This window comes from Leptodactylus fuscus, chromosome 4 (assembly GCF_031893055.1).
Source record: "Leptodactylus fuscus isolate aLepFus1 chromosome 4, aLepFus1.hap2, whole genome shotgun sequence".
NCBI classification, from domain to species: Eukaryota; Metazoa; Chordata; class Amphibia; order Anura; family Leptodactylidae; genus Leptodactylus; species Leptodactylus fuscus.
The window spans coordinates 79,324,562-79,346,271 of record NC_134268.1 but is presented as its reverse complement, the minus strand read 5'-3'; the positions used below and the strand labels follow the sequence as shown (position 1 = coordinate 79,346,271).

The following is a 21,710-nucleotide window of genomic DNA, read 5'->3' as shown; positions in this document are numbered from 1 at the left end:
AAACCTACATGTCGGGTTTTTGTAAGTAGGGCCCCGCCACAGTCAATTGCCCAGGGCCCCGCAAAGCCTGGATCCGCCACTGATCGGCATCACTGTAACAGCAAAACCACAAATTAATTATATTGATTAAATTTGAAATTAAATTGATCAAATTAATAAGTATTTCAACTACACAAAGGTGAATACTCAGGCAGTCTGGGTATTGGGTACTGCTGTATCTGCATCCACTACATTGTGTGGCACCACACTTAGTGTAATGATAACATGATAAGTAACAATCTAGGGTGCATACTTACCGGTACATACTTCCCAGCAAGTGTGTGTTGTGTTGAAGAAAAAGATATACTGTATAATACAATGTGTTTCTATCACAGGTAACAGAAATATATATATATATATATATATATATATATATATATATATATATATATATATATTACCTTAATATTAACATATTTACATAGACATTAATTTAAAAAACAAAACAAAAACGTTTGCATATAAATCAGGGTTGGACACATCATTGGTGCAACTTGTAAAGCTGCACAGGAGCCCATGAGATCAGAAGGTCCTATGACCTTCTATCTTTTTTCTATCTATTAGATTGCATGTAACTACATAAACTAATGAACAGATGTGAGGGGACCTCTATGCTGAGCTATTGGAAAACAATGGGCTCATAACAGCTCTGGAACAGAGACCCTTAGCTGTCTATGTCTGCCCCTGATATGGGTATATTTTAATTTATTATACTGTATTTGCATAATTACCTGCACCGGCACTCCTCTCTGGATTAGGCCCAAGGAATGGGCCTATTTGGGAGGAGGGAGTGTCTTCAGGCACATTCACAAGGCGTCTGAAGAATGAGCATGTTGCTTATTTTTTTCAGGAGCCGGAACAAACGGCTCCCAGAAAAAAGAACTGACCGGCTCCCATTGATTTCAATGTGAACCGTCTTTTCGGTCAGGATTTTGAGGCGAATTCGGCCTCAAAATCCTAACCAAAAAACTATGTGCGAACTTAGCCTTATAAGACCAGAAGATCTGGTCTAAGGAAGATCGGTAAATGAAGCAAGTATAACAAATACTATCATTGACGCGTCGGGGGATATACAGTTAAACCTGTATCGATTGGGCTTCCATTCTCAATAATAATTACCCGCATGCTAATAGCATAACATTGGTGTAACATAAAGGGTTGACTAGATTTATTTAAAAAAATCAGAATATAAAACTTTACATTTTCTAATGATGTAGTATACTTTCATAATATTTGCAGTAATTATGCATTTCATTAAAAACATCCATCAGCCCAAGCTTTACTTGAGGATATATTTATAATTAAAAATAATAATGTTATTAATAATAGGAATATTTTATCAAACTTTTCTCTTGCGATACTAAAGAAAGTAACACATTAATGAGAGTGGCTATGCTTTCCATTAGCAGTACTTTTACCCACTTTTGCAATTTAATATTAAATAAAGTTTGTTATAAAATAATTACCATTATGGGATATTTTGTTGCCTTGTTTATATTTTAATATGTATAGAATATACTGTACACTAGTCTGCCCTATCATTGTAATGCCCTGCTTACAAGCTTGACATTAACCAGGTTTAAGTGGAAGATTTAATTGGACCCACAGGGTACTGGCAACAATTAATTAACTGTTTTGTTAAGGTCTGCACTAAAGAGCTCGAGCCTTTGTTCTACACAATTAAATAGATGCCAATGGATCTTTCCCTTGTATATACATATCAAGAGTTACTTTAGCTTCTTGCTTTTAGTTATGTACTCTGTGCATTAGATAGTTGTTAAACATTTAATTAGCATACTATTTTCAGAAACTGAGCATAATTTTCAATTACTTTAAATATTACATAATATTTTACTAACAATATTACATATTATTTTTACTTTCATATAAGAACAAGGAATTGCTAAATTAAAATACTTTAGTGTTATTAGCTTGAATCTGTTTCAGTTTTGGTCAGTGGTTCTGTTTTTTTGGCCACTGGAAAATCCCTACTATGTCACACTATGTCAATACATGGCTTTTAGTAATGAGCAAAATGATGCAAATAGAACCGATTAAGACTAGGGTCCAACGTTCGGGTCTGTCGGGGACGCAAATGACAACCCTTTAATTTTGACCAATTCTCCTATTATTGGTTATATCCTCTTACATCTCCTTGTATAACTTATGCCCCTGATTCTCTCTACATAAATATTACGACCTTAATTACTCCCATAAATAATGTCCCCGTTGTATTAATAATGCCTATTAATAACCTCTTTGTATTAAAATGGTTGTCTAGAAATTGGACAAACCACAGAGGAAGTTGGTGTAGGTTAAACATAACATATATATTATATATGTCATATTCACCTGTTCCCTATGCTCTGGTGTCCGCCACTGCTGTCTCTGAGTGCATGCCATGCCTTTCCCACTTTAAGACCTGTGTCTTATGTGACTGCTGAGTCCAATCAGTAGTCTCAGTGGTGGCTGAAAGGACCCAGTAATGTATATGAGTGACATCACCAAGTCTTTCCAACCACTGCTGAGGTCACAAGCAGGAATTACGGTGGGGAATGTGCAGCACATAAACAGCTGACATTGGAGTGCTGGGGACAGTTGAGTATATTTTTTGTTTGTTTGTTTCACCAACCCCGGCCTCCTCTACAATTTGTCCTTTAAAGACGACCTTTCATGTCCTCATACATATGCAGTTTTATATACCGCTACAAAGCCAACAGTGCACTGAATTCACTGTCAGCTTTCCCGGTATGTACCCCATGGCTGGAAATATCGGTGCCGTTAGTTTCGGTACCGATCTCTCTCTACTGTCAGAAAGCTGCGAGAAATGCCCTCCTCCCTGACAGTACTCGTCCATAGCCCTGTACTGTCAGAGGGGGCATTCCTTTCCGCCCAGTGATGACACTAGACTGTCAAGAACGCGCTTCTGACAGTGGGAAGAGATCGGTACCAAACCTAATGGCACCGATATCTCCAGTCCCAGGACACATACTGGGAAAGATGACAGAGCACTGAATTTAGCACACTGTTGGCTTTGTAGTGGTATATGAAACTGCATGTGCAGGAGGAAATTATCCAGGGAATATTAAAGCTTACCATTACTTACCAGTACTTTATTATTTCCTGGAAAACTCCTTTAATGCTGCCCCAATACCCCTTTATTTTCATACAGCCCTTCTTTATAATTTATACCCCCTTTTATTAAGGCCCACTAACACCCAAAGGTCCTTTCTAAAATATAAATCCCACAGTTATTATAGGTTTTCTCACACCCTCTATATAAATGCCTTGTGTGTTTTAAATTAAAATAAATAAATAAACTTGATATTCACTTACCTCCAAACCCCCAAGCAGGTGCCTCCGTCTCTGCTCACTGGAGAGCACCAGAACCTCTGTGTTCTGGTGCAGGACAATGATGTCATTGCGCCAATTTCTGTAGGATGCATACATCTTAGAGCAGCTCGTAGGCCACAGTCTTGTAGTGGCTTGTGGCTTACAAGCTACTTAATATTAGAGAAGAAAACAAGAGATGCTTTCTCCTCTGCTATGCACTTTAACTGCATCATTGTCATGCAGACGCCAATGTAGTTAATGTGTAACTTGTGGTGCAGTGGCCCCAGTGTTAGTGGGCCCCCCCTCTGCCACCCCCCCACTAGTTATGCCTCTGCTTGTAAGTCAAAAACAGCATTTACGCATATAAATGAATAGTAAGAAAAGTATGAAAAATAAGATGAAAAAAAAAAGAAAAATAATTGCATATACAGCTTTCCTAAACAGTAATATCCAGCATATATTTTATTCTTTAAAAGATTTGTTCAATGCAATTAGAGCATTAAGGCTAAAAGCAGCAGATTTCCTGTTGAGATAAGGAAGGTTACATAACTACTTATGAAACATTAATGTGCAAAGTTGACAAATTAGTTAGAAATACTTAAAATGTCAACATTTTGAAAGGACAGAAATTGCGCTTATAGGTGAAAACCATAAAATAAGATCATTTATAATAAGACATAAGAGACAATTAAATTGATTTGCCAGTTAACAATTTGTAAAGTGGACCAATTTGTGTTCTACGGTGCCAATACACAATATGGCCCTGCCACAGAATTAGCATGCCGCTTATAGGTCATACCAAAAATATATTGATAAGTATTGGTTTCCCATAAAAAAAAAACGAGCAATATGGGTTATGGGGATAAGTGCATGTACTCCCTTACTCCGCAATGCTCCCTGCTCTTTAAGTCCCTTGTGTGAGAAAAGCACCTTACACATTTTTGTCATTGGCTGCACCAATACTTGCATTTGTCTGTGGATGTATTTGTCCATCCCTGCCACCATGTGGATGTATATATCCTTCTTTCTGCTATGTTTAGAAGCATGTCATTTCATCTGCCATGTTTGAACACACATTCTTCCATCTGCCATACAGGCAGGCCTTAGAGAGCTAGAAATTGAACAGATCGGTTCCTAGGAGCCATGACAGTGTTGTACATTATGTTTTAAGGTAATTTAAGTTGTGGTTTGTACCAAACCTGTTAGACTCAAAATGAATCTTGGTTCTGAATGACCTAAACAGGAAACTAGAGAAATCTTGAGAGGTTCACCATCTCTAATCCCCACCAATCTACTACAAATGACCTATGGAGGTAACCACACTTAACTGATCTTTAAGTTTAGTTACCTAATGAAATTTCTATACAGCACATGACATGCTAACAAAGCTTTTGAAAGCTTTTTCATACATGTGGCTATATAGGCTATAGGAGTGTTGCATATATGTAAGTGTTGCATAACAGTTATTAACACGTGCTATTTTATGTTACAAATTTTTTTAAATGTAGTCTTACCCTTAGGATAGAATTCAACAAATAAACTTTTATTACATTACAATTGATGTACCACTTTGATTTTTCCCTTTACCTTGAAGTACTGTATATAAAAGAAAAAAACTCCACTCGCCAATACTTGAAGCAAATTTTTATGGAATTATAGGACAATCCATGTGTAGCATCTCTTCCCCGTTGCAAACTGCCGATGTCATCTGGCCTGTGTGTGGCCACCATTGCTTCACTTCTGGTGCTTGATAGACTCTTATGGGCCCACCATGTCCCTGACCTTGGCTTTCCCACTGACCACATCTCTGCTTGTCCCTTCAGTGCCACACACTAGTATCCAACTTAGATCAGAAGCCACTGAACTGGGACTACTTCTAAAGGTACTGTAAGAACCTAGAGGTTCCCTGCAGAAAGTCCAGATTCCCATACAGGTGTTAAACAGTGAAAACTAGAAGACAAAACAATTCCCTCAAGAGTAACTCCAAGTAAAATCAGCTCTTTGCCACACATGGGTTCACACCTGCAGCATTACAACTTTTAAGGAACATTCAATAGACTGTAAAATTTTTAAATACTGTGCAGTCACACCATTGGCTACAGTGCATGAGAGAGGCATCTACAGCATGTGCAACATGATACTTTCATACAGGCTATACAGCACTGTAAAATGACTGTAGGACACTCAGTATTTGCATTATATATATTGGAGATTGCAGAGTTTTTACAATATCTGGACATGGACTGGGAATGTACTTCATGCACTACTTGCACTGTGATTTTTATGTTGCCTTTTACCTTCACTTTGCTTTACCATCACTGAAGTACAGTATGAATTAGAATACATTTTAATGCTTACCTACTGCTAAATATTTAATAATTGAGTAGATGATTTGTTTTTGATATTAATACAACTATAGAGTTTGAGTTATATTTTTAATGCACTAAAGTGATGTTTTGTTGATTCTCTTTACAGCTAAAAACAGATTCTGATGGACAAGATGGCTTAATTAAATATATCTTATTTGGAGATGGAGCTGGAACAATATTTGTAATGAATGATTACTCAGGAAAGATCTCTGTGCTGAAAAAACTTGACAGAGAGGAGAAACCATTTTATACTCTCAGAGCCCAGGCTATAAATAGATACACAGGTGTTCCTGTTGAAGCAGAATCGGAATTCGTCATCAAAGTCTTGGATATTAATGACAATGAGCCACAGTTTATCAACAGACCGTATATTGCTGAAGTTTTAGAGATGTCCCCCAAAGGTATTGTATGCAAGGCCTTTGATTATGAAGTCTTGACATGTTATTTTATGGGGAAATAACTATAGTACATATGAAATATCTAATGATTTCATTAAAGGGTTCTCGCTCAACAAATAGCTCATAAAGGTATGATCACAAAGGATTCATTTGCTGGGGTCGCTAGAATTGTCAGCCTATGGGATTGGCACGGCACCCTGCTTAATTAGCTCTGTCAATCCCACAGATTGGTGCTGCAGGGTATACGTGTCACCATTTTTTTAATCCAGTGCCTCTACAACAGGTGACTGGGGTTCCCATTCTAATGATTGGTGGATCCCCAGAGATCATACATTTGTAACCTATCCTGAGACCTTGTTGCAGATTATTATTACCACTAAAAGTGGTATTATCAGAGCGGGACAAAGAACAATCTTATTTATCAAACCTAAGGTAAAAAAAAATGCTCTTTGGAAAAAAAGCAAAAATGTGTTGAATTTTTTTGTTGAATTTCTCATTGCATTTTGGCTTTGCTTTCCTCTGAGTTTTTCTTCCCTTTTTCAATCTATAAGGAAAATGCTTGCAATTCTTCAGCTAAAATGAACATGCTGCAATTTTTTAAAATACATGTCTTCTTAAAAACAAGGCTCTCCATGGCTTTCTTTGCCATAGCCTCACAAGTATTCACAGATTCACTTTTAGTCAATATATAGTCTAAATATAAATGTTAGCATGTTGAGTATGTTTTGAGGTAAGTAGTATGTTGTTCAAAAAGCAGCACAATTTTTTTTTTGCAACACTTCCAAAAGCTACTCTATAAGACTTAAGTAGCAGAAAAATGCATGTACTAAATTTTAGGCTTGGTCCCCACGGCAAAACGTTGTGGGAAAAATCACAGCATTTTACAGTACAGGCAAAGTGGATAGGATTCTAGTGAATCCCATGTCCACTTTGCGGTAAAAACCACAGTGCGGACATGCTGTGATTTCCAAAAGCGGCGCGGTTTAGAAAATCGCAGCATGTCAATTATATATAAAACTCTGCAAACTTTCTGTCTCAAGCATGGCAGGAAGAACCTTGATGCGTTGCTGCTGCGGTTTTTCCCACAATGCTTTATTGCTGCGGGATGTCCCGTGGGGCCTTAGCCTTATAAAAGAAAAAACAGCATCCAAAATGCTTGCACAAAATGTGAAGATGAAATTAAATTCTGCACAATGAGGGTAAATCATTAACACTGCAGTACCCCACCCCGACATTCTCACTGCAAGTGAGACCCCACCTACGGTTCGATCGAATACTACGATATTCGAAATACTCGTACTCGATCGAGTACCACTCGCTATTCGAATGGAAAAGTTTGATGCAGAACCAGCATTGATTGGCCGAATGCTATACAGTCGGCCAATCCACGCTGGTTCTTCTCCTACCTTTAGAAGTCTTCTCCATGCAGCGTCCCCGTGGCATCTTCCGGCTCTGAATTCACTCTGCCAGGCATCGGGCTTGGGCAGAGCCAAGTGTGCATGCCCGCACTACATTTTCTTGTAGTGCGGGCATGCACAGTCGGCTCTGCCCAGGCCCGATGCCTGGCAGAATGAATTCGGAGCCGGAAGATGCCGCGGGGACGCTGCATGGAGACGACTTCTCGGAGGATTCAGCCCGATCCTCACTCGTGGACTTGGTAAGTATAATTTGATCGAACGTTGCCTACCCCTGAAACGAGCATTTTCCCCCCATAGACTATAATAGGGTTCGATATTCGATTTGAGTAGTCGAATATTGAGGGGCTACTCGAAACGAATATCGAATCTCGAACATTTTACTGTTCGCTCATCTCTAGTTTTCAATGTATTTTTTTTTTATCTTCTGTGATAACATATCACAGTGCAGAGCGGTAAGTTAAATACTGATAAATCTGTACATCAGACACACATTGACCACACAGTGGTTTTTTGTTTTTTTTTGTTTTGTTTTTTAATGTAGATTGTGAGACCCATATAGGGATCACAATATACTTTTTTCCCTATCAGTATGTCTTTGTAGAATGGGAGAAAATTCATGCAAATACGGGGAGAACATACAAACTCCTTGAAGATGTTGTTCTTGGCGGGATTCGAACCCAGGACTCCAGCGCTGCAAGGCTGCAGTGCTAACTACTGAGCCACTGCATTGTCCCTGCCCACACAGTGTTTATGTAACATATGTCACATGTAGGAGTTACCTGTATATGGGATCTGTTTTATATGAGTGGAGTGTTTCACATCATGTTTCTAATGTGTCAGTGGTGTTTATGCATCATGTCACTAATATGAGATATATTATATATGTGTGTTTAGCTTTGCTGTTGTTGAAGGGGGGGGGGGGGCAGACAAACTTGCACAGGCGTCCTTAGATATCAACATTCCCCCCTGGAGTTAACTGCTTTTTTTTTAGAGATGTGTAAGACTGCATTTCTCCAATGAAATAGGTTGCATAGTGTAATAGTACATTCTGTCCCCCAGGTTATACATAACATATCCCTTGAATTCCTAATTAGGCGACTGGTTGGAATGAATAGTTGTCATTTTTCTGTATATTCTTAGAAATAACGTTGATTATTTCGCTCCTATTGCTTCCTTTTACTTTTCTTGAAGATACCTGTGTGCTTCTTTTGAAAGTAAATCTAGCAATACTATTTTCTCAAGAAAGGTCAGGAAGGGCTTATTGTATTTTAAGCCATGGGATTGTGATTCTGAACCAAAAAAAATCTTCAAATATTAGATTTTGTACTTTGGGTTCAAGATGAGTTTGCGGAAAAGAGTCACATAAAAATCCAACCATCATAGGGCAGTCACGTAAGCAATTTCTTTTGTGTGTGTCTGTGTTCCTGCATTTATTAAACACAATCCTAGAAAGCAGCATAATGCAGAGCTTTTACATTTCTATTCTGCTCTGTGTCAGAGATGTCATCAGTCATATATAATTGGATTGAGATTACTTACAAAGGAAGATTCCATTTATCTACTCCTTGGCATATTAGTATTCTGTGTGCACCAAAACTCTTAATATGTTTAACATGATTATTTCTATGTTTTAGACATGGTTAATTGGAATGAATCACATAGTGTTCAAGTTGTAGTTTTCACAGATTCTCTAGATTGTCTGGGCATTTATACAATAGGACTTCTTATCAACAGTTATGATCAATGGGGACAAGAATAATTTGTACATAAAGTTAGAATTAATGTGACAAATTATATGTAAATCTCAGACAAATCCACAGATTTAGCAGAGCTGGGGGTGTGAAATAAAACATCTCATCCAAACAATATGTTTTTGTGCTATTCTGTCCACTGCAGTCAAGAATTGCTGAATAATCTAAATTATCACAATGTGCAAAAAAATACCACAATAACAAACTCAGCTTTCTTTCATCTATCAAATATGATCTATTCTCCAAGTCATTGTTACTAGTCTTACTGTACGTGTCACTGCTATGCGGTATTATGTGGCAAACTCATAAAAACCACATATTGTAAACCGGTACCTTATTAGTTATGCTACGCTACATCATATAGAATATTTTTTATATTTTAGAATATATTATCAGTATACAGAATAGGGTATGCAGAGATTGCAATAATGCCTATACAGGAGTTAAAGACCCTATAAAATACTTAGCAATAATACTACTGCGGCCTGTGGTCTTCCACCTTGAAATCCTGTTCAAAAATTCTGTGGGACCTGCAGCAGAAGCTAAGCCATGGCTTTTTGTTACAGGTGTGAACACTGCTTAGTCTCACACAATGGGTCTAGTCCAGTGGTTCTTAACCTTGTTTGAGGTACCCACCAGTTTCATATGCACATTCACCGAACCCTTCTTTAGTGATAAATCAAATATGATTTATTTCCAAATTCAAGACATAGGTATATGTTTTTTTACTGGTACACAATATGAACAATGCATATGGCCTAGGGTTCGATCGAATCCTGGTTAAGAACCACTGGTTTAGTCACTGTAAAGGCACAAGATACCATTTCAGTGGAGTTTCTGCCGTGTAAATCACAGCAAGATTGAACAGGCTGAGTTGAAAAAATAAACATTTGTCACTGCCTCTTATTGAAAACAATAGAAGTTAGATTAGGGTTGTTTTTTTTTCATGTGAACATACCCTAAGTCTGTTTTTCTCTCTCTTTTCCTGTTCACTTCTTCCTTGACCACTACATAGACCACTGAGTAGCGATAGGAAAACCTTACAAGTTTTGTTTCAGCAAATATTCATGAGCTTCAGTGCTACAGTTTGTTCTGGACTGGACTTGTTTGGATAGAACAAAGAAAGCCATTATTATGCTCTGGGGTCTCATCGGACCCCAGAGTATATAAAATGTACATCCAGGGAACGTGAAGAAAAATTACAAATGGTTATACTCACCTCTCCTTGCATCATCCTCTTTAGGCTGCATCTGACCTCTGACTGATGTCAAGCAGGGCAGAGCCTCAGCAATCACGTGAGAAGCTCAGGCATCATGACACTATGGCCTACTAGTGCTCGACATCAGCCAGAGGTAAACAAAGGACCCCAGGAGACCACTGTATGACCAGGAGAGGTGAGACAAGGTGAGTATAATTGTTTGTCATTTTTCCTTGCTTTTCCGAGACCTCCAGGAGGAGACCCCAGAGAATAATAGTGTTTTGAGGGTTACGAACCTCAAAAGTTTTGTGTTTCGAGCAACCCAAAACTTTTGGAAATTTTGGGTTGAATACAGTTATAAACATCCCTACTGTTAGTTAATGTTAATAAATGCAGAAATATAACTTTGTGACTGATGTAACAATGCAGATATAATCATTTTTATGAATATATAAATCAGCCTCCAAGAATATCGGGGCAGAGCCGCATTTGCCATATTTTCCCATAGACAGCCACAAGTGCTCCAGCTCTCCTTCTCTAGTTGCCATCCAACTCTACCTCTTTAGCTGTGATTGACATTTTCAGCCTCTGTCTATGTCACAGTTGTCTTTAAGCAAATCTGTCATTATGTAAATCAGGCCCTACCTTCATCCACTTGCAGGTTGATTTGCAAATTTGATTCACTTCATCACTTTCTGTCCCCTATATGGTATGTTTATTATTTTGGGGGGACTTGTCAGATGGACACATCTGCACAACCTGCTCTGTAAAGAAAAAATGAAAATGTAAAAAGTTATACCCGTCAGAATATGGGCACACAAAAACAATACTTATTTGGCATCCCCCTTGAAATGGCCAGGAGAACAGAACCAGTCACTTGAGATGTCTTACACTGTTTCTATTACCATTGTAAGTAAGGAGGCGTTGGTTTTCTTACTCCCAGCCACCTCACGTCATCTCAGAAAGATGTGTATTTTAGTCTTAGTCATTAAAGGTTGAGATGGGAATACATCTTTGAGGTCCAAATAACCACATCTTTAAGAGAGTAAAATGGTTGTCCCATCTTAAGGATTCTAACTATACTGCTAGCTTATGTGGATTTAAGACTTTTCCTAAATTACTAAATACATTGCTTCAGCAAAACTGCTTTGTTTGGCTGGTATCTGAGATTATTTACTTCATTGTTTACACTGTGTCTCCATAACCATGGACCTGGGGATGATCTTATTTCTCCGCCCAGGACAAGTGACGTAGCTCACTGCTCTCAGGAGGGAAGGGGAGCTGAGTGTATTTCTGGGGTGTTTATCTCCCTCTTCCAGTTATCTGACGCTTGGTCCTGTAGCATTTAAATTTGGGATTCTCATCACCTATCAAATACAGCCATATTACATCAGGTTTATATTGTGCATCTTCCAGTGATACTGTGCTAATTTATTTACAACCATCCCTCACTACTGACTGCAAACATTTACTGCTATGAAGAGAGCTAAGCAGAGCAAGTGAAACCCTGCCCACCAATTTACCGAGAAAACCAGGAAGTGAACAGATTACACAGTATGCAAGTTGGTGAGTGGACGAGTTGGGAATACCCCTTTAAGAATGGTCCACTACTCATGGGCCAGTGCTGTATAGTTGCCCCTACCTAGGCTAAAATTTGCCAGCCAGCCCCTGAATGCATCAATAGCATAGACAAAAACTAAACAACCCTATATGTTTTCCAGTGCAAAGTATGTGCACCCTCAAACTATAAATTCCCACATGAGTTCAGTTGACCTCCTCTTCCTCTACAAAGCTGGTGGATAATGTGATCTTAGCTGTAAGCATGCTTAGCTACTAAGACCCATGTAAGAAAAAATACAACCTTAAGCTTTTTCTCTTGTGAATGATATAATATTTCGGTGCCACTCTTCAGACAGCTCTTCACTATTCCTAAATGTCTTCCTCTCAGGCTTTAAGCTTACTTTCTAGTAACATGTTATTGCATTCTGTTACCTAATTGCTAATGGAACAGCGAGAGTTAATACAGTATATCGCGGAGGAGTCCTTACACTATAAAAGTGAACACAACAGATTGTTGATGTTTAGAAGGTCTTGGCTCAGAAAATGGGAAATTTTTCATCTTTCTTACCCCAGGGGAGGATTTACAATGTTATTCCATCCTCATGGATTTATTTTCTTAATACTCTTTCTCATGAAGGATTATATCGAGGCATTCATTTCAGTGTATAGTAGGGGAAAGATAGAACTTTTCAGGTTATTTTGCCTACATTGTTATAGTTTATCCTCTGGTGGAGAGGCAATGAATACATTTAGATTTTTTTATATACGTGTATAAAGGTCTTAGTAACATTATTCAGCTTCCTTTTTGAACGATACAAACTTTCTTGTCTGGAAGAATTGTCCAACTAACAACTAAGAATATGGGCTGTAAATATAAAGTAATATGTTCATATAAAGAGGTATGATGATCACCGGCTGAGGGGAATATCTTTAATCATCCATATCTCCAAAGAAGCTACTTATTCTGTCTACTTTAGTGCAGGTTCTGTAGTATTTGGCAAAGCAAAATATTATAAACAATGCAATAAAACGGAACAGCAACAGTATTGTATCCACTAACATTATTTAAATGCAGCCAAGATGAATATATCATTTTTATATACTGCATTTTATTTGGTTCCATGATAAAATAACTCACTGAGCTAAGCTAAGATAATTCAATATGTTTACTTATCCTGCTAAAAGAAGACAACATATTATCCCGAGCTAGGTTAAACTCAGATTCATCTTTATTAATTCAAAAGATATATTTATTTGCATTTTTAAGTATAAAAATGCTTCATATAATTTTCAAAATCGGTTTGAAGTTATATACATTATACACACATAGCATTATATACTATATCTTATACTGACCCTGAGTTACAGTCTGTAATATATTATTAAGACGTAACAGCTATTTTGCTATTACATGCAATGATAATGTAAAATATCTCTAATACATTTTTCTTGCACAAAGGACTCATTTATGGAGTAGAGGAATCAGTGGTCTCTGTACAGGTACTCATCCCCAACACCCTCAAGGGTCTCTTGTCATTTATAGTAAACCTATTTACCTATCAGTATATTTTTGCAGTCAATAAACTTATTGACAAACACACCCCTAACATTTTTACTAATGCAGAGGGGAAATGAGCTCTTCTCAGATGACAAAGATGAGATTCTCTGATAGGACCTTTCACACATACTTTGCATCGCTCTACTGATTCTAGTGCAATTGTAATTTTTTTTATAGCCCCCACTGTTAGGCCGGGTTCACACGGAGTTACGTGCCGCGAGATTTGGCACGTAGACGCCGCGTGACCCTTTGCGTGCCGTACACGCTCCCATTCATTTCAATGGGAGCGGGGAGCGTATGCGCCGCGCTAGTTTGCGGCCGTGCATTTATTCACGGCCGCAAACTAGCGCGGCGCATACGCTCCCCGCTCCCATTGAAATGAATGGGAGCGTGTACGGCACGCAAAGGGTCACGCGGCGTCTACGTGCCAAATCTCGCGGCACGTAACTCCGTGTGAACCCGGCCTTACTGAGCTATCAGTGCAGTTAGTTTTGCTGCCTGGTATACTAATGTCAGGATTTCCAAATCACTGGCTCCTGTTTTCAGTTGCTACCTTAAAGGGATTCTATCATTTGAATTCCCTTTTCTACAAAGACCAAGTCGGAATAGCCTTTACAAAAGCTATTCTTCTTCTACCTTTATTGTGCTGATCATTTCTGTGAATTTTCTTTTTTCTTCCGTATGGAAATGATCCTTCAGAAAACACAGGGGGTGCCCCCTTTGCTCTCCGAAGACTCTCCAATGACGCCTCTGTCTTCTTCACCTGATGCCTCTTCGCCACATCATCAGCCAGTAGAGCCAACTGCGTATGTCAGTTCAGCCATTTTCTTGTGGCTGAACGTTCGCTTGTGTAAGAGGCCAAAAGAAAATGGCTAAACTGACTTGTACAGTTGGCTCTGCCAGCTGATGATGCGGCCGATGATGCAGCAAAGAGGTGGTTGGGAGAAGAAGATAGAGTCATTGCTGGAGAGGTTTCGACGAGCACAGGGGACCCCCCATGTACATTAATATGAGTCAATTACACGCTTCCATATCCAGAGGCATTTTTGGTACCTCTGGGTTCAAATATGCCGATCAATGAAAATAGAAAAAATTTTTATTCCATACGGTGAATGGTGGGGAAAAAATTCAATGTAACCAAATGACGATTTTATCAGTACTTTGCCTAAATTGCCTAAAAAAATTGAATAAAAAGACCTTCTCCAAAATGACATCAATAAAACCTACATCTTGCCCTGTATAAAAAGGTATCATACCCAGCTTTGTACATGTAAATATGAAAAATATGTAAATAAGAGGTCAGTATGAGGCCACTTTATTCTGTGAGGGCATAAGGGACTACTGTACTGTATGGCAGCACAAAGGTGACATTATAATGTGGGGTATAAGGGGACATTGTACAGTTTGGGGACATAAAGAGCCATAACGCACGGAGGCATAAGAGGGGAATTGCAGTGTATGGGAGCATAAGGGACCATTATGGTGGCATTGTACTGTATAGGGGCATTAAATGGGGCATAAAGAGACCATTGTAGTGTTTGGGGGTATATGTGGCCAATATACTTTTATGGTGCATGAAGTGGCAATTATACTGTGTGGGAACATAATGGGGCTCTTATATGTGTGGGCGCATGTTAGTTATAGCTGCACATTTCACCCATGGTTATATATATATATATATATATATATATATATATATATATATATATACAGTATATATATATATATATATATATATATATATATATATATACTGTATATATATATATATATATATATATATATATATATATATATATACACTGTATATACCCTGTTTCCCCGAAAATAAGACATGTTCTTATAATTAATTATCTAACGAAATATATGACCTTTCTTATTTTCGGGGGATGTTTTATGCAGCGGCTGGAGCGGGGAACAGTCGGCAAACAAAGCGGGGAACAATTAGCGGAGTGCCGGCTGTATGTGATCCAGAAGGTGAAGGGGGGGGGGTCTTATTTTCGGGGAAACAGGATATATATATAATCTATATAATCTCTATATAATCTATATATATATTAAAGAAAATACTATTTCAGTTAAATTATGATAATGAGAACAATATCTCTCAGTGATTAATAAGCAAAGTATACAAGTTTTATTGCAATATCGATATTGGAGAAAAGGCAAAAGGCAAAGTATTATCTATCCTCCCCCACTAAAGATATTCTTTATATAAAATTATAAAAATAAGAGCACATATACAATTTCTACTGGTGTGGTCTTCAAGGTTCTTCTGCTCCTTTCCTCAAGGTTTCTCTCTCCCAAGTAGAAACAAAATGTTATTAATATTGCAACTAAGCAGAAAATACATCCTGGCTAAGGTTTTCTGAATGATCAAGGTCTCATACAAGGATTTATTGGAGACACCTGGTCATGCCACAATCTCATTTGACAAACAAAAATATATATTAAAGAAAATAATATTTCAGTTGTATTATAAGAATGTTCTTTAACCACAAATATAGTGTTACTACATGCTAACAAAAATCGTGTAAGGCTGCAACTGTCATGGGCAATAGATTGTGAACCTGATATACTACTTAACCGGTTTGGAGTTGAGTCAATCCCAAGGGCATTAGATAAGTAGTCACCCAGGTCTTCACTCTTCATCCTGGGGATGTTGTCTTCTCCATGGAGAGACAACCAGGTAACTGGCAACCAGGGTGATATTCCTAATATAGACAGATGTTGACCAGGGACCAGAGAGATTCTGGTGTGAGGCATAAGTGGTGCAGGCAGAGGTTAGTGGCAGGCAGCAGATAAACAAGGTTATGAGAAAGCCAAAAAATCAGAGCAGATTCGGTAGTCCAGGACAGACAGGTATCACAAGGGTAGGCAGCAGAACAGGATCAGGATTAGAAGCATAGCTAACCCCTTCCCATCATACGTCGTAATAGTACAGCATACGATGGGTATAGATTGCGGCTGCTCAGGAGTTGAGCAGCCACCCGGACTCTGTTGTATTATATCAAGGCTCATTTTCCCTGTTGGTGCATGAACGCTGCTATTTTTGGTAGGACTGCTGACACCCAGAACAAGATCTAGGGCCTGCAGTCAGTTGCCATGACAGCCGTGAGCCTATTGAAGGCTCACAGGCTTATCTGGCATTCATTTGTATGACAGGCTGCTTTATGACAGTAAAGCTAGTATGTGCTTAGCTAAAAAAGTCATTTTTAGCTATGCACATCCTTGCATAGCCTTTAGAAAGGCTATTTCACACATACCTTTTGTATGTTAATCCCCTCAGTCGTTTTTGAATAAGTCCGTTTTTATTCATACGCTAATTAGCCCTTCTCTGTGCACCCAGAAGTGTCTGTGACCACCGTCTACTACTCTCTATGTGTGTGAGAGAAGAGGCTTCTGTGCTGACGACTCATCTCTCTGCTCTCACACACATAGAGAATAGCAGAGAGGTTGCTCACAGACACTCCTGGAGTGCACAGAGGAGGCTAATTAGCATGTGAATCAAAACAGACGTATTCAAAAACTACTGAGGCAATTTACATACAAAAGGTACGTGTAAAATAGCCTTTCTGAAGGCTATGCAAGTATGTCTTTAGCTAAAAATGACTTTTCCCAATGAAAGAGCCCCTTTAAGACTATTATTTATTCCTTACATTGTTTTTCAATGTTAGTTACTTAATATTCAAGTATCTAGATATCAGGGTATCTCTGATTCACTTCAATTGAAACATTTTGTGCTATGACTTTCTGTCAATAATAAACTTTGTTAAGTGACTGACAGTCTGAGAGAACATTTGAAGCAAATAAATACGTGCTTTATGATGAAACAGATCTTTAATTAGAAGAGCTTACAGACAAACTAGTCATTAAAATATCTGTTTTGCACAGTGTCTTGTAATGAGCACACAGGATTATATCACCATTAATACATAACTTATACATTTAAACTTGTACTTAATGTTGCTAATTAGATGTGCATTGTTATATTATAATCTATCTCTAATATTAATCCATTTTTCGATTTTAGTTTTTTTTTGTTGCCACCGGTAACATGGCGCCTCAGTCAGCTTTGACTGAGGTGCCAGAAGGGTTAGTGCCTGCAATCAGTGCAGGTTCTGATCACGGGCATTAGTGCTGAATCTCTGCTGTATAAAATTACAGCAGAGCTCTGGCGGCCACCCGACTCCCAAGTAGCTGTCATCTGTAAATACCCCAAATCCACCGTACTATTATAATGTATGTTGGGTAGAGGTAAAAAAAACAACCTATGTAAGGTCGGGGCCTCACATGGTGTAAACACAGCATTTTACAGTCATAGCAAAGTAGATGGGATTCTAATGAATGTGATCTCCACTTTACGTTAAAATGCACACTGCAGACACGTGGCAATTTTCAAATCCATTGTGGTTTTGGAAGTCGTAGCATGTCATTTATACCTATGGAAACACCGGCGGTTTTCATATAGGTATAATTGAAGCAGAAAGTTTGCAGAGGAAAACTCAGCAAATTTTCTGTCAAAAGGGCTCTGGGAAGACCGGCGTTGCCACTGCACTTTTTTGCTGTGGGACGCCATGTGGGGGCGTAGCTTAACATTGCATTAGTAGCTTGTTAAGAGGATTTTTAAAGACTTTTCAAGAGGTCAAGGTACTCATTCATATAGTATAGTCCATACAGCTGTTAAAGTAAGTAGAAACGGTGTACTTTTTTTTTTACATTTAAATAATAGAAAAAGCGAAAAGGGAAAATACCATAGTTGTTGCATTCAAAGCAACTTTTACAAAATCGCACTCAAACCTTACCAAACTAAAATGTCAAAAGCTTTGCATCTCACCTGTTATGTGCACAACTGAATTTAAATCAAATCAAATCAAAAAAGCTTTATTGGCACGTCCGAATAGATATTTGGCATTGCCAAAGCTAGTAAAGTGTGTGTGTGTGTGTGTGTGTGTGGGGGGGGGAGTTGGATTCGGGTGGGTGAGTGGTGGGTATGGGGGGGTGGGGTTTATAGATCCTTATTATGTTATGTGAATTATTCTACTTATGACAGATCAAATTGATAGTAGTAGTAAAAAAGTAATCTTATTGAAGAAAATCTGATCATAGCATTGAGGACATGGATAAGCTTGAAGAAAAATAAAAAATAAAATAAACAAATGTTTTTAAATTTTTTCTCTAAAATGTGCATCACTTTGCCTACCTCGAATACTAAACCTGTAACATCAAATCTACTTCCTTTCAGCATAAGCAATTGTATGTACATAGAGTATTAACAAATGTGGTAGAATTCTACAGCTCAGTTTAACATAAACACTTGCTCTGAACCCAGATGAAATGTTATCAATTCAACACCATTAGGATTGCTGATAAGCCTTTGCTGTTCCTGCGTTTGTACCAAATATCTGTGTAGTTCTGATAAATATGTTTTTTTTTATTTTTTTATAGCAGAAGTCAGGTTTCAGGGCATCACACTGTATATGTCAGAGTGATGTCATCGCCTCTACCACATGGGCTTTGATGCCCTGAAGCAGTGGTGTAACTAGGAATGGTGTGGCCCCGTGACAAACTTTTGACATGGGGCCCCCCGATGCTGAAGACCTCGATCAACTGACCACTACCGCCCCATAGTGGCCCCAGTACACAGTATTATGTCCCCATAGTGGCCCCAGTACACAGTATTATGTCTCCATACTGGCCCCAGTACACAGTATTATTTCTCATTGTGGACACCCATGAACAATTATTATACTCTGGGATCTTTTCAGACCTCAGAGTATAATAATCGGAGACCCAGAGGGATACAAACATAACAAACTACTGTTACTTACCTATCTCACGACTCCCCTGCTTTCTCCGTAGCTGTCGGCCATCTTCTGGGGCGTCATAAGACCAGGGCCCTGTGTCGCGGGTCATATGACATCACGCAAGTAGGCCGAAGCCTGCCCGGAGCCTGGAGAGGTAAGTAACACAGTTTTTTATGTTATCTTACCTATCCGATCGTTATATTCAGGGGTCCGAAAAGACCCCCCGAGTATAATAGTGCTTGTGGGTCCCGCTCCGTCACTTACCGATCCCGGCCTCTGCCAGGATCGGTAAGTATATAGGGCCTGTTACCGGCTGGAGTAACTACAGCCGGTAACGGCCTATTAAAAAAAACAAAAAAACCCCGCAGTGGTAGCAGCTGTCGCTGGGCCCCTAATGTCCCGGGCCCTGTGGCAGCTGCTACCACTGCTATCTCGGTAGTTATGCCACTGCCCTAAAGCTGGGGATATATTCCCAGTTTTATTGCGCATGCGCCCAAGTGCAGTTGTAAAGCAAGGGATTTGCATGGGCTGATAAGATAATAAAGAAATTGAGCAAATTCCTTACAGCAAAGCAAAATAATTTGGGTAGGGTTACCTTAAAATCACACAGCAAATTAGGAAATTGGAATACAAGAACATAGATTAGTAATCAAATATCTAATGCAGCACCATAAAACCGATAAAAAAATAGCTTTTACTTAAATCAGTTACAAAAATATAAATAATCCTATAAGCTCTCAAAAAAACACTGTTAAAAATTCATATAACCAACATGTACCCATAGTGAAATCACATAAATGCATATCCCACGCATAAAGTAGTCACCTCTACCTTCTTAATGCAATATTACTAATTAAAGAATGAAATAAATTTTTTGAGAGAAGTCCTCAGTAGTTGATACCTTTTTTAATGGCTAACTTAAAAAGTTTTTTGATGACATATCGAGCTTTCGGGACTATAGAGGTCCCTTCATCAGGATGGTATAACACAATTTCTGAAGGTAGGCATATATATACACATGTGTATATATATATGCCTACCTTCAGAAATTGTGTTATACCATCCTGATGAAGGGACCTCTATAGTCCCGAAAGCTCGATATGTCATCAAAAAACTTTTTAAGTTAGCCATTAAAAAAGGTATCAACTACTGAGGACTTCTCTCAAAAAATTTATTTCATTTCATATCCACTGGCTAACACGGTACAAGGACATATTTTTTTCTTTTAATTAAAGAATGGTCTTACCAAAGATGTGACATAGGTAAGTTAAAAGGGAGCTGGTAGTAGGGGTATCTTTCAGTCTAAATAAAAATAGGTGGGAGTAGGAGATCACTGTAATCCAGATGCCCTTTCCTTATTTTGCCTAGGTTGCTCCATACGTCCTCAGTTAAATAACTCCCACCCTAACGGGCAATACCACATAAAAAATGTAACCCTTCAGCCTACTTCTTATTATCATTACAATGTTTGTGTGTCACCTGACCAATGCTCACTAGATTGAGTCAGACCACGGATTCCCGCACTCAGTGGGTCATGTGGATCTGTAGGACCAACGCTGTCTAGTGACCCAGTTCCAAACTTTCACCAAGACATTAAAGAGGACCTTTCACCGATTATATACTGCTGGAAAGCTGAGTTCCTCCCTGCCCACACAGCACAGCGCGATAGGCGCTGCTGTGAAGAAGGATGTACCTGACTGACTGTCAGGAATGCCCTTCTGACTGTAAAGAGCTACGGTACCAGGACCGATAGCTCTTTACCTGGGGCACAGATCGGGAAAGCCGACAATGCGCTGAATTCAGCAGTATATGGAACTGCCTGTGCCCAAATCGGTGAAAGGTCCTCTTTAAGTGAGGTTGACAGGTTTGGTCAAATGGTAGGATGGATCACCCAAGCACCAGAGTAGAGGTGGCCAGACTTGGAATGATAGCACCCAAATCAAAATATCTTTTCTAGATATAGGCAGTATTAAGGAATAGTGAATCTCTGGTGGGGTTTTTTAAGTGCACAAGGACAAGGAGGTCATACGTAGGTAGACAGCAGAACAGGATCAATAGCAGGAGCAGAGATCAGGCCAGTCACAGAATAGAAGGTAAATCAGGAACACAAAGATAAAACCTTCACGGGTCCTGGAGATTCGAGAACCAATGTTGCTTGAGCACTGTGCTAAGGTGGAGACAACCAGGGATTGGCAGTGGAAAAACACACAGGTGAATCATGAGGCCTTTAGGTTGATGGGAGGAGGGACACAGCCACCCTATAGACCGACCCAGGTGCA

The 21,710-nt window shown here is 38.8% G+C and overlaps 1 protein-coding gene across 1 annotated transcript in view; it reads left to right on the top strand.

Moving 5' to 3' along the window:
* The window catches only part of LOC142200383 (cadherin-19-like), a 95,109-nt gene that overhangs the window by 20,055 nt on the left and 53,344 nt on the right, over positions 1 to 21,710 (top strand). The window contains exon 3 of the mRNA XM_075270716.1: positions 5,848 to 6,142. Within this exon, the coding sequence (XP_075126817.1) occupies positions 5,848 to 6,142 (295 nt within the window). The remainder of the gene's footprint in view (positions 1 to 5,847; positions 6,143 to 21,710) is intronic.